Source organism: Ascaphus truei, chromosome 17 (genome assembly GCF_040206685.1).
Source record: "Ascaphus truei isolate aAscTru1 chromosome 17, aAscTru1.hap1, whole genome shotgun sequence".
Taxonomy (NCBI): Eukaryota; Metazoa; Chordata; class Amphibia; order Anura; family Ascaphidae; genus Ascaphus; species Ascaphus truei.
The window spans coordinates 31,688,010-31,702,240 of record NC_134499.1 but is presented as its reverse complement, the minus strand read 5'-3'; the positions used below and the strand labels follow the sequence as shown (position 1 = coordinate 31,702,240).

Here is a 14,231-nt window from a genome sequence, read left to right as displayed (position 1 = left end):
AACATACAACACACACAATTCCCATTTCAGGCAACACTGTAAGATATGGGGGGTTTAAGATGGAAGGGGCAGGCTATTGGACGCGTATAAAGATGCTCAGCATCAGTCTACAATTGCAGATTATACCAAACACAATGATCTTTTAAAGCAGCACTGCAGGTTTCATGAGCCTGGAGTCCCCACTGCAGGCTCCTGGTCACTCTGCTGGGGCCTTATTGTACAGATATAGAATAACACTTAGAGGCTCATTCTATATCTGACGAGGCGGCCCCATACATTGTAATGTGGACGGCCTGAATGGCAGATACAGAATAAGGTCCCTAGAGGCTGCAGCTTCAGAAATCACCTCCACTGGTCAGTTTGGTTCTGTGTCCCTTCCCACCTCTGTTTTCTCTGTTACAAGGACAGCAGCTCTGACTATGAAAGTAACACCCGTTAATGCGTCTGTCACTGACATGCATAGGTATTAGGAGTGTGCAGCAGAGAATTAGAGAGTACCAGTCATGTAATCAATATTTGTTCCCATCATGGTTCACCATGCTCCCGTCATGTCTCATCACGCTCCCGTCATGTCTCATCACGCTCCCGTCATGTCTCACCACGCTCCCGTCATGTCTCACCACGCTCCCGTCATGTTTCACCACGCTCCCGTCATGTCTCATCACGCTCCCGTCATGTCTCATTACACTCCTGTCATGTCTCGCCATGCTCACCATGCTCATCATGTCTCATCATGCTCCCGTCATGTCTCATCACGCACCCGTCATGTCTCATCACGCTCCCGTCATGTCTCATCACGCTCCCATCATGTCTCGCCATGCTCACCACACTCATCATGTCTCATCACGCTCCCGTCATGTCTCACCATGCTCCCGTCATGTCCCATCACGCTCCCGTCATGTCTCACCATGCTCCCGTCATGTCCCATCACGCTCCCGTCATGTCCCATCACGCTCCCGTCATGTCTCACCATGCTCCCGTCATGTCCCACCACGCTCCCGTCATGTCCCATCACGCTCCCGTCATGTCCCATCACGCTCCCGTCATACCACCGCGTCCGTGACGGAGCTGGGAGCCGTGTGGGCAGCGGTGGGTGTTTATTCGCGCACACGCGCAGAGCTCTGCCATGTTATGAGTTCAGGGATTGGTCCTCTGGCACAGCAGAAAGTCTGCGTGTTTTCCTGCGGTCAATGGACAGAAGACAGTCCTGGTCCGACAGCGCCATCATCACAAAATGAAGCGCGGAGTCAGGCCTGCGAGGGGGGAGAGGGGAAGAGAAATCAGCGAGAGGTAGAAGTGGTCAATGTTCGAGTAATGTATTGGTCCGGGAGATATGCAGATTTGTTGAAGGTCGTGACCTTATAGCCGACCAACGAGTGTTCTTGGGAGATTAAATTCAAGTGTACAGAGCACAGGTAGATAGGGAGAGAGAAGGCCAGAGAGAGAAGAGGAGGGAGGGAATAAAACAGAGAGAGAGGGAGGATAAAAGAGAGAGACAATTCAGAGAGAGGGCCGCAGAGTGAGAGAGACTGATGAAGACAGAGGGCAGTGTGACAGTCCGTGATATAGACTGCCTGTAACTTACCTGCTCGGTTTCTCTGTGGGAGTGAGGCTGCGCCTGCGAAGGTGTTTCCCCGGAGCTCTCTCATCCTCGGGTGCCGTCTGTTTGTCGAACGGCCTTCCTCTGCTGCTCTGCCGGGCTGTCTGAGGCCTCTGCGGATCCGCCTGACTGCAACAGAACAGAACACAAGTTCTAGGGCACAATAAGAAAATGACATGGAATGGCAAAACCACGTTAACTCCGTGTGCCACCCCCCCCCCCCCGAGCCCCCCGCCCCCCACCTCGATTAATCAGGGGGGTTTATCCTCAACTGACAACTTTCCATCACTGAAAGAACAGAGTGTGGGAGAGAGGGTTTGTGGGATGTGTGCGTGATCTAACAAAAGGTGTGTATGTAATCGGGGACACGTCATGCCACAATATATCCATCCTACGATGCTCCGAGTGGGTCAGCAATGCACTTGGAGAGGTCCCTGAGGTCAGCAAAGAGCAGTAACACTGACCATCCAATACTGCCCTGTCCCTATCTCCTCGGCCTGCGTCCCCCTCGCTCAGTAACGCTTCCATTTCTCCGTGAGATAGATGCAGAAACACGCAGCCCGCGGAGGGCTTCATGCGCCGCGCGCAGGCGAGGGCGGCACCTTTCCCAGAGCGGCAGCAGAGAAGCCTGAGAAACACGCAGCCCGCGGAGGGCTTCATGCGCCGCGCGCTGGCGAGAGCGGCGCCTTTCCCAGAGCGGCAGCAGAGAAGCCTGAGAAACACGCAGCCCGCGGAGGGTTTCATGCGCCGCGCGCAGGCGAGAGCGGCGCCGTTCCCAGAACGGCAGCAGAGAAGCCTGAGAAACACGCAGCCCGCGGAGGGCTTCATGCGCCGCGCGCAGGCGAGAGCAGCACCGTTCCCAGAGCGGCAGCAGAGAAGCCTGAGAAACACGCAGCCCGCGGAGGGTTTCATGCGCCGCGCGCAGGCGAGAGCAGCACCGTTCCCAGAACGGCAGCAGAGAAGCCTGAGAAACACGCAGCCCGCGGAAAGTTTCATGCGCCGCGCGCAGGCGAGAGCAGCACCGTTCCCAGAGCGGCACCAGAGAAGCCTGAGAAACACGCAGCCCGCGGAGGGTTTCATGCGCCGCGCGCAGGCGAGAGCAGCACCGTTCCCAGAGCGGCACCAGAGAAGCCTGAGAAACACGCAGCCCGCGGAGGGTTTCATGCGCCGCGCGCAGGCGAGAGCGGCGCCGTTCCCAGAGCGGCAGCAGAGAAGCCTGAGAAACACGCAGCCCGCGGAGGGTTTCATGCGCCGCGCGCAGGCGAGGGCGGCACCGTTCCCAGAGCGGCAGCAGAGAAGCCTGAGAAACACGCAGCCCGCGGAGGGTTTCATGCGCCGCGCGCAGGAGAGAGCGGCGCCGTTCCCAGAGCGGCAGCAGAGAAGCCTGAGAAACACGCAGCCCGCGGAGGGTTTCATGCGCCGCGCGCAGGCGAGAGCAGCGCCGTTCCCAGAGCGGCAGCAGAGAAGCCTGAGAAACACGCAGCCCGCGGAGGGCTTCATGCGCAGCGCGCAGGCGAGAGCGGCGCCGTTCCCAGAGCGGCAGCAGAGAAGCCTGAGAAACACGCAGCCCGCGGAGGGTTTCATGCGCCGCGCGCAGGCGAGAGCAGCGCCGTTCCCAGAGCGGCAGCAGAGAAGCCTGAGAAACACGCAGCCCGCGGAGGGCTTCATGCGCCGCGCGCAGGCGAGGGCGGCGCCGTTCCCAGAGCGGCAGCAGAGAAGCCTGAGAAACACGCAGCCCGCGGAGGGTTTCATGCGCCGCGCGCAGGCGAGAGCAGCGCCGTTCCCAGAGCGGCAGCAGAGAAGCCTGAGAAACACGCAGCCCGCGGAGGGTTTCATGCGCCGCGCGCAGGCGAGAGCGGCGCCGTTCCCAGAGCGGCAGCAGAGAAGCCTGAGAAACACGCAGCCCGCGGAGGGTTTCATGCGCCGCGCGCAGGCGAGAGCGGCGCCGTTCCCAGAGCGGCAGCAGAGAAGCCTGAGAAACACGCAGCCCGCGGAGGGCTTCATGCGCCGCGCGCAGGCGAGAGCGGCGCCGTTCCCAGAGCGGCAGCAGAGAAGCCTGAGAAACACGCAGCCCGCGGAGGGTTTCATGCGCCGCGCGCAGGCGAGAGCGGCGCCGTTCCCAGAGCGGCAGCAGAGAAGCCTGAGAAACACGCAGCCCGCGGAGGGTTTCATGCGCCGCGCGCAGGCGAGAGCGGCGCCGTTCCCAGAGCGGCACCAGAGAAGCCTGAGAAACACGCAGCCCGCGGAGGGTTTCATGCGCCGCGCGCAGGCGAGAGCAGCGCCATTCCCAGAGCGGCAGCAGAGAAGCCTGAGAAACACGCAGCCCGCGGAGGGTTTCATGCGCCGCGCGCAGGCGAGAGCAGCGCCGTTCCCAGAGCGGCAGCAGAGAAGCCTGAGAAACACGCAGCCCGCGGAGGGTTTCATGCGCCGCGCGCAGGCGAGAGCAGCGCCGTTCCCAGAGCGGCACCAGAGAAGCCTGAGAAACACGCTCACCTTACAGTGTAATGAAAATACAGTAAAATTGGTTTCCAAATGAATCGGATGCGGGGGGGGGGGGGGGTCATTGCAGGGCCGGCGGCTAACCAACGAAGCAAAGGCGGCTGAGCGCGGTGTCTGGTTCGGGCCTGAACCGGAGCTGGTCACCTCTTACCCCACTCACTATATCACGCCGGGTATGCCACACGCACACCCTTTCTCTGCTCCAGGGGCCCCGCTGGCAGCGTAAGGGATACGGTGAGGTATGTAAGGGATACGGTGAGGTATGTAAGGGATACGGTGAGGTATGTAAGGGATACGGTGAGGTATGTAAGGGATACGGTGAGGTATGTAAGGGATACGGTGAGGTATGTAAGGGATACGGTGAGGTACGTAAGGGATACGTGAGGTACGTAAGGGATACGGTGAGGTACGTAAGGGATACGGTGAGGTACGTAAGGGAAACGGTGAGGTACGTAAGGGATACGTGAGGTATGTAAGGGATACGGTGAGGTATGTAAGGGATACGGTGAGGTATGTAAGGGATACGTGAGGTATGTAAGGGATACGGTGAGGTACGTAAGGGATACGGTGAGGTATGTAAGGGATACGTGAGGTACGTAAGGGATACGGTGAGGTACGTAAGGGATACGGTGAGGTACGTAAGGGATACGGTGAGGTATGTAAGGGATACGGTGAGGTATGTAAGGGATACGTGAGGTACGTAAGGGATACGTGAGGTACGTAAGGGATACGTGAGGTATGTAAGGGATACGGTGAGGTACGTAAGGGATACGGTGAGGTACGTAAGGGAAACGGTGAGGTACGTAAGGGAAACGGTGAGGTATGTAAGGGAAACGGTGAGGTATGTAAGGGATACGGTGAGGTACGTAAGGGATACGTGAGGTACGTAAGGGATACGTGAGGTACGTAAGGGATACGGTGAGGTACGTAAGGGATACGGTGAGGTACGTAAGGGATACGGTGAGGTACGTAAGGGAAACGGTGAGGTACGTAAGGGAAACGGTGAGGTATGTAAGGGAAACGGTGAGGTATGTAAGGGAAACGGTGAGGTATGTAAGGGATACGGTGAGGTACGTAAGGGATACGGTGAGGTACGTAAGGGAAACGGTGAGGTACGTAAGGGATACGGTGAGGTACGTAAGGGATACGGTGAGGTACGTAAGGGAAACGGTGAGGTATGTAAGGGATACGTGAGGTATGTAAGGGATACGGTGAGGTACGTAAGGGATACGGTGAGGTATGTAAGGGATACGGTGAGGTATGTAAGGGATACGGTGAGGTACGTAAGGGAAACGGTGAGGTACGTAAGGGATACTGTGCGGTACGTAAGGTATACGGTGAGGTACGTAAGGGATACGTGAGGTACGTAAGGGATACGTGAGGTACGTAAGGGATACGTGAGGTATGTAAGGGAAACGGTGAGGTACGTAAGGGATACGGTGAGGTACGTAAGGGATACGGTGAGGTACGTAAGGGATACGGTGAGGTATGTAAGGGATACGTGAGGTACGTAAGGGATACGGTGAGGTATGTAAGGGATACGGTGAGGTATGTAAGGGATACGGTGAGGTACGTAAGGGAAGCGGTGAGGTATGTAAGGGATACGGTGAGGTACGTAAGGGAAGCGGTGAGGTATGTAAGGGAAGCGGTGAGGTACGTAAGGGATACGTGAGGTATGTAAGGGATACGGTGAGGTATGTAAGGGATACGTGAGGTACGTAAGGGATACTGTGCGGTATGTAAGGGAAACGGTGAGGTACGTAAGGGAAACGGTGAGGTACGTAAGGGATACGTGAGGTATGTAAGGGAAACGGTGAGGTACGTAAGGGATACGTGAGGTACGTAAGGGATACGGTGAGGTACGTAAGGGATACGTGAGGTATGTAAGGGATACGTGAGGTACGTAAGGGATACGGTGAGGTACGTAAGGGATACGGTGAGGTATGTAAGGGATACGTGAGGTACGTAAGGGATACGTGAGGTACGTAAGGGATACGGTGAGGTACGTAAGGGATACGGTGAGGTATGTAAGGGAAACGGTGAGGTACGTAAGGGAAACGGTGAGGTACGTAAGGGAAACGGTGAGGTACGTAAGGGATACGGTGAGGTACGTAAGGGATACGGTGAGGTACGTAAGGGATACGTGAGGGACGTAAGGGATACGGTGAGGTATGTAAGGGATACGTGAGGTACGTAAGGGATACGGTGAGGTACGTAAGGGATACGGTGAGGTACGTAAGGGATACGGTGAGGTATGTAAGGGAAACGGTGAGGTACGTAAGGGAAACGGTGAGGTACGTAAGGGATACGTGAGGTATGTAAGGGAAACGGTGAGGTACGTAAGGGATACGTGAGGTACGTAAGGGATACGGTGAGGTACGTAAGGGATACGTGAGGTACGTAAGGGATACGGTGAGGTACGTAAGGGAAACGGTGAGGTACGTAAGGGATACTGTGCGGTATGTAAGGGAAACGGTGAGGTACGTAAGGGATACGGTGAGGTACGTAAGGGATACGTGAGGTATGTAAGGGATACGGTGAGGTATGTAAGGGAAACGGTGAGGTATGTAAGGGATACGGTGAGGTACGTAAGGGATACGTGAGGTACGTAAGGGATACGTGAGGTACGTAAGGGATACGGTGAGGTACGTAAGGGATACGGTGAGGTACGTAAAGGATACGGTGAGGTACGTAAGGGATACGTGAGGTATGTAAGGGAAACTGCGAGGTACGTAAGGGATTCTGTGCGGTATGTAAGGGATACGTGAGGTACGTAAGGGATACGGTGAGGTACGTAAGGGATACGTGATGTACGTAAGGGAAACGGTGAGGTACGTAAGGGATACGTGAGGTATGTAAGGGATACGGTGAGGTATGTAAGGGATACGGTGCGGTATGTAAGGGATACGGTGAGGTATGTAAGGGATACGTGATGTACGTAAGGGAAACGGTGAGGTACGTAAGGGATACGTGAGGTATGTAAGGGATACGTGAGGTATGTAAGGGATACGGTGAGGTATGTAAGGGATACGGTGCGGTATGTAAGGGATACGGTGAGGTACGTAAGGGATACGGTGAGGTATGTAAGGGATACGTGAGGTACGTAAGGGATACGGTGAGGTATGTAAGGGATACTGTGCGATATGTAAGGGATACGGTGAGGTACGTAAGGGATACGGTGAGGTACGTAAGGGATACGTGAGGTACGTAAGGGATACGTGAGGTATGTAAGGGATACGTGAGGTATGTAAGGGATACGGTGAGGTACGTAAGGGATACGTGAGGTACGTAAGGGATACGTGAGGTACGTAAGGGATACGTGAGGTACGTAAGGGATACGGTGAGGTACGTAAGGGATACGTGAGGTACGTAAGGGATACGTGAGGTATGTAAGGGATACGGTGAGGTACGTAAGGGATACGGTGAGGTACGTAAGGGATACGTGAGGTACGTAAGGGATACGTGAGGTACGTAAGGGATACGTGAGGTACGTAAGGGATACGGTGAGGTACGTAAGGGATACGTGAGGTACGTAAGGGATACTGTGCGGTACGTAAGGGATACGTGAGGTACGTAAGGGATACGTGAGGTACGTAAGGGATACGGTGAGGTACGTAAGGGATACGTGAGGGACGTAAGGGATACGGTGAGGTACGTAAGGGATACGTGAGGGACGTAAGGGATACGGTGAGGTACGTAAGGGATACGGTGAGGTACGTAAGGGATACGGTGAGGTACGTAAGGGATACGTGAGGTACGTAAGGGATACGTGAGGTACGTAAGGGATACGTGAGGTACGTAAGGGATACGTGAGGTACGTAAGGGATACGTGAGGTACGTAAGGGATACGTGAGGTACGTAAGGGATACGGTGAGGTACGTAAGCGATACGTGAGGTACCTAAGGGATACGTGAGGTACGTAAGGGATACGGTGAGGTACGTAAGGGATACGGTGAGGTACGTAAGGGATACGGTGAGGTACGTAAGGTATACGGTGAGGTACGTAAGGGATACGTGAGGTACGTAAGGGATACGTGAGGTACGTAAGGGATACGTGAGGTACGTAAGGGATACGTGAGGTACGTAAGGGATACGTGAGGTACGTAAGGGATACGTGAGGTACGTAAGGGATTCGGTGAGGTACGTAAGGGATACGGTGAGGTACGTAAGGGATAGGTGAGGTACGTAAGGGATACGGTGAGGTATGTAAGGGATACGTGAGGTACGTAAGGGATACGGTGAGGTACGTAAGGGATACGTGAGGTACGTAAGGGATACGTGAGGTACGTAAGGGATACGTGAGGTACGTAAGGGATACGTGAGGTACGTAAGGGATACGTGAGGTACGTAAGGGATACGTGAGGTACGTAAGGGATACGGTGAGGTATGTAAGGGATACTGTGAGGTACGTAAGGGATACGTGAGGTACGTAAGGGATACGTGCAGTACGTAAGGGATACGGTGAGGTATGTAAGGGATACGGTGAGGTACGTAAGGGATACGGTGAGGTACGTAAGGGATACGGTGAGGTACGTAAGGGATACGTGAGGTACGTAAGGGATACGTGAGGTACGTAAGGGATACAGTGAGGTATGTAAGGGATACAAGGGAGCCACCTGTGCTGAAGTGGGGATATCTTGAAAACCTGACCTGTTCGGGGGGGGGGGGGGGGGTGGAGGACTGGAGTTGAGCTGCACCCTTGCTGTAGGTTATCACAAAGTAATACAGTAACACGAAAGTAAGAATATATGTATGTACAGTATCATTTCATTTATAGAGCTCCAACAGTGTACGCACCGCTGTACAAAGCTACAATACAGGGGAATAAAGTACACACACTGGGAGGAGTGTAACAAGTAAATAAGAACATAATACAAAGGTAGTCACTACCCTGAAGAACTTACAATCTACCTGGTATATTGGGAGACTTGCAGACGGGGGTGGGCCCCTTTGTCTGTAGTACTGAAACCTGAGAAGCTTACAGTCTAAGGTAGTAGGGTATGAGTGGAATAACATGGGGGCAATTGCCTTACACCTGTCCTAATGCAATTAAACCCCCCAAATACCAACGGAATAGCCCCTATTATAGGGAGGGTCTCTGTTTCTGTGGGTGAAAAAGCTAGTCGTAAAATCAGCTTAAACAAAAACTACGTTCTACCGTCTCTAGTAGGTACAGGCTAGAAGAGTATACAGATACTCAGCACTCATATACAATGCAGCACGTTCATTTTCACCAGGCCGGGCTCAGCCACTGAATCTTGACGCATGGGGGTCAGCACTTTGTATTTGGGTTCTAACCCACCGCTCCACTTGGCTGTCGAGTGGTGTCCAATTTCTTTATTAATTAACTCCAACTCAATTAACTCCAGTACTGTTGTCCCTATTGTTTTCCCCGGGGAGTGGGGATGCTTTACAGATTAATTGCTTTGTTAAATTGATTATCCGGTTGCTAGCAGAGCTTAATTGGTGAGAACCTTTTCTCTTCCCAACTTGGGCTTCTGGTAACAATGTAAGAGCGGTGAGTCACCGGTGACAATAACCATGCCGAGGCCGAGCCCTCGGCTCCCACCACTTCCCAGCTGCAGGTCGCCCTGCACACCCCTCCGTCACTCACTCTAATTCTCCAGCATTACGACTATTAGCCCGGGATGCGGAAGTCAATTATTCACGGCAATGGGCTGGTACCCTGACAAAATACCGGAGCCGTAATGCAGTCTGGGGCGAGAGACTCGCTGGGGGCCGAGAGACTCGCTGGGGGCGAGAGACTCGCTGGGGGTGAGTGACTCGCTGGGGGTGAGAGACTCGCTGGGGGTGAGAGACTCGCTGGGGGCGAGAGACTCGCTGGGGGTGAGAGACTCGCTGGGGGCCGAGAGACTCGCTGGGGGCCGAGATACTCGCTGGGGGTGAGAGACTCGCTGGGGCCGAGAGACTCACTGGGGTTGAGAGACACGCTGGGGGGCGAGAGACTCGCTGGGGGCGTGAGACTCGCTGGGGGCGGGAGACTCGCTGGGGGCGTGAGACTCGCTGGGGGTGAGAGACTCGCTGGGGTGAGAGACTCGCTGAGGGTGTGAGACTCGCTGGGGGCGAGAGACTCGCTGGGGGCGAGAGACTCGCTGGGGGCGAGAGACTCGCTGGGGGCGTGAGACTCGCTGGGGGCGAGAGACTCGCTGGGGGCGAGAGACTCGCTGGGGGCGAGAGACTCGCTGGGGGCCGAGAGACTCGCTGGGGGCCGAGACACTCGCTGGGGGTGAGAGACTCGCTGGGGGCGTGAGACTCGCTGGGGGTGAGAGACTCGCTGGGGGCGAGGTGCTAATGTATTGGAAGAGATTGCGTACTTCCGCAGGACTCAGACCCGATGCTGGCAATGAACCTGCCCCCCATCAGTAATAACAGCGATGTTTACCCTTTCACTCACACGAGGGGCCTGCAATGCATTGCAAACTCTGCCCAATGATCAGCCATACACCTCTTTTAGAGTGTAAGCTCTTCAGACCAGTGGTATGCAATAATCTGCCATTATATTGGTATATCAGTTTGTAGAGCGGGCCATGTTTACTAAGCAGCCTTCTGCCATAAGACCCCCAAGCCCATTTAAGTCAACATATGTATATGGCAAAAAGCTGTTTAGTAAATATAGGCCTTTATCCCTTATTGTACCACTCTGGAATACTTGGGGTGACAGCAAAAAGCTCCCCAAATCTTTACTCCAGTTCTAGATAAAAGATCAGCTCACAGGCAGTGCTGATTTGAATTTATCTGGGTCTGATGGGAGACCTCCTCCCATTTAGGCTTTTAAATCTCTCATATATATATATATATATATATATATATATATATATATATATATATATATATACACACACACACACACACACACACACACACACACACACACACACACACACACACACACACACACACACACACACACATACACCATATACATTTTTAAATTATGGTGGGTGAAAAAGGCAACAAAAAACCTCCACCGTTTGAATGGCGATGTATTGCATTTGCTTAAATGGGCACCATGTGAATGGATATTCCAGGCAAAAGGTGACACATTGTGCGCTTATTTGCATGTCATTTCCCAGAATCCCTTGCTGCAGTGGGAGCACTGTTTGCTAGGTGATAATGGTTTAAAGGCAGGGTTGCAGACCTGTCTAAGACATGTGAATGTGCTCACAAGTGATATTCTTTATTGGAGATATATATATATATATATATATATATATATATATATATATATATATATATATATACATATATATATATTATATACCATTTATCTGCTTTGCCTGATGCCTTCAAAACCATACATTTACCAAATTTAGCCAGGGTAAAAATCCCACTGAAATCAGAGTTTTTTAATCTCTGAAACGTGGTGCAGTTTTTTGCACTAGTTTTGCACTAGTTTTGCACCCGGGAGACCCCAGCAGGGTGTGATATCAGTCTCATCGCACACTCGCCCTGACCTCCTCCCTCTCAATAACACGGCATCGATAACCGGGGTCGGAAACGGGGAGGCGTGGGATCGCTGCAATTTCTCTCCATCAGCAACAATCAATTCTACTCTTAAAAATGTTTGAGAAATAGCAGCAGCGCATCACAATTAGTGAGTATTAATTAGCGTCCCGAGCAGAATCTACTTTGAAGATTAGACGCGTGTGATTAACGATCTTGCAGTGAATGCCACACAACTTAATATTCATTAACCGTCTACCATAAGTTTGGGAATAGAGTCGCACGTAGCCCCGCTGTGCAATGTAGTGCAAACCCAGAGATAAGTGAGCTTGTGTCTGCACTAAGAACCCAGTGCTCACCCTATTATAACCTACAATACCCATCACTTTTTATCTGCGTTACCATATCCAACACGGATATGGTAGGGATAACATCTTATATTAAATGCATCAAAATCACCCACTGGAAGAAAAAGAAAAATGCATTCTCATGCTCTAAAATCAGCATTATTCCACTAAAATCAGCATTATTCCACTAAAATGGTTATTTTGGGGGCAGAATCCCCAAATGTCACTTATTGGAATTGTTGTGTCTTGATATCTTGGACAAGTGGATCTGCAGCTGGAATGAACCAAATGTACCCTCCCGATATATAGATGTGATGTCTGAGACAGCTGTTCTACATAGCGTCCTCAAAACTGAGGCGTCTTCCGATGCACGAGACACACTCAACATGAGTGAGACTGCCAGCGAGGGAGACTCGGGCCATGCTTGGCAAATCTCTACAGACAGTCCTCGGTTATCCAACGGAATCCGGTCTGGGAGTAGCGTTGGGTAGTGAAACCGTTGTAAAGTGAGTCCCGTGTTAATCAGCGGCGGTGAGCGGCGGAAAATGCATTCCGGCGTCGGAAAACGGTCCCATAGGGAGGCATTGTAAAGCGTTGGATATGCCAGTCATTGTAAAGTGAAACGTTGGATAGCGAGGACTACCTGTACGTGCTCAACAATGTGGTACAAGTTCTTCCAGCGCTGATGGGGTTAACCTGCAATTGGACACCTGCGCCAGTTCAGCGTCACATTCAGCTGCGAGAACACAGTGACAATCTGCCGCTCCCAAAGGACGGCATGTATAAGCCAGTCCATCTTCGGACAGTCTCCGCCCTCCCCTCTCACTGTGGGGCTGTATATACCAGCGGACGCATCCCGTATACATGGGCACTATAAAATCAAGGCAGGTGTTTTGGAAGTCAAAGGACGCAAAGGATTCTGGGACCTCAAGCAAACGAAACTCAACCCAAAAGGAATTGTGGAATGAACAGCACAGTTCTGAAACACAGCAAAGGAACACCTCCCTCTGGTACCTTAACACTGGAGGTTCATACAGTATGAGTCGTTTAGTTCATATCCCGCGGTAGTGACAGTATCAGCTGTATGGTACATCTTTTCTGTCTGTCACCCTGCAGTGGGAGGGACAGGATTGCTAGGCCATGTGTGTAACTCTGGTTGGAGGTAAAGTACCATTGGGCCACCAGTCCCATCTGTACGAGGGACAAGCTTGATAAGTCATGTGCCCACATAGTGTCATCCAACCGTGGGAAGGACAGGCTAGATGGCCGATGGATCCCTACAGTCTCTGTGTAACGGACTGTCACCCTCTTGGCAGGAAGGACGGACTCCCGGGTCATTAGGGCTCTCCCACTGTGTGTCACTGTCCCCTTGCTTTGGGAGTGACGGGCTCCTAGGACACGGTCTCTCTTCACCCACCTGAACTTGAAGTTGTCTGGGAGGAAGCGCCCGGCTCTGCCGTCTCTGGCCGCCTGCCTGATCTGCTGCAGGAGGTCCTTCTTAGTGCAGCCGTAACCATTTAGAATGGAACCCCCGAAAATCAGCCTTCCTCTGGTGTACATCTGGGGGTGCAGAAGAACGAGACCACTGCCAATAATGACGGATTTAACCCCTCGCTGCCAGAGAGGGCCTGCAGCACTTTGCAAAAGTATCTAATATTTGGGTCGGACTTCCCAGGCGTCAGCAGCACCTTTTGGTTCTCGCAATACGTTCCAGAGCAAGTTTTAGGGCAGAGAAAGCCTCACAAACAGCTCCTTAATGTAACTGACTTCCATAGCACTTCAATGAGGAATTACGGCCGAAAACGTCCTGAGAATAAACCCCCTTGCAATAAAAACGTCACGTATTTGCTTCTTGTGTATAAATGTATTCTATTTAATTCCAGTGTTATATAATTGTAACCTTCCCTGGAAATGATTGCTCTTCCACTATCTCTTGGCAATCCCATTAGTTTAAACAAAACAATAAAAGGAATAAAAAGCCTGGGTGAATAATGGAGCTGTATATACAGCCTTCTTGTCATATAGAAAGGGAGCTGTAAATGTGCAGAGGTGAAAGTCCCGAAGGAGAAGCTGAGTGGTACTGTTGCTGCCTTTACAGGGTTAAACCTAGTTTGAATACCAGTGTGGGGTCTCCTTGCAGCGGCGGCACTAGAATTGCTGGGACCCCCTGAAAAAAAAATTATATCGCTCATCCACCTCTCTCTATTCTAATCTTCCCCCCTCTCTCTCCCTCATCCACTGCTCTCTCTCCTAATCTCCCCCCCTCTCTCTCATCCACTGCTCTCTCCTAATATCCCCTCTCTCTCTCTCTCTCTCTCTCT

At 52.5% G+C, this 14,231-nt stretch overlaps 1 protein-coding gene across 2 annotated transcripts in view; it reads right to left on the bottom strand.

The window, feature by feature from the left end:
• Positions 1 to 1,082: 1,082 nt before the first annotated feature.
• Positions 1,083 to 14,231, bottom strand: part of C17H3orf20 (chromosome 17 C3orf20 homolog) — a 30,735-nt gene continuing 17,586 nt past the window's right edge. For both annotated transcript variants that reach the window (XM_075574633.1, XM_075574634.1), the window contains exons 14-16: positions 13,328 to 13,470; positions 1,586 to 1,729; positions 1,083 to 1,253 (exon numbers count right to left, since the gene is read on the bottom strand). In XM_075574633.1, the coding sequence (XP_075430748.1) occupies positions 1,130 to 1,253; positions 1,586 to 1,729; positions 13,328 to 13,470 (411 nt within the window). In that variant the 3' untranslated portion in view covers positions 1,083 to 1,129. The remainder of the gene's footprint in view (positions 1,254 to 1,585; positions 1,730 to 13,327; positions 13,471 to 14,231) is intronic.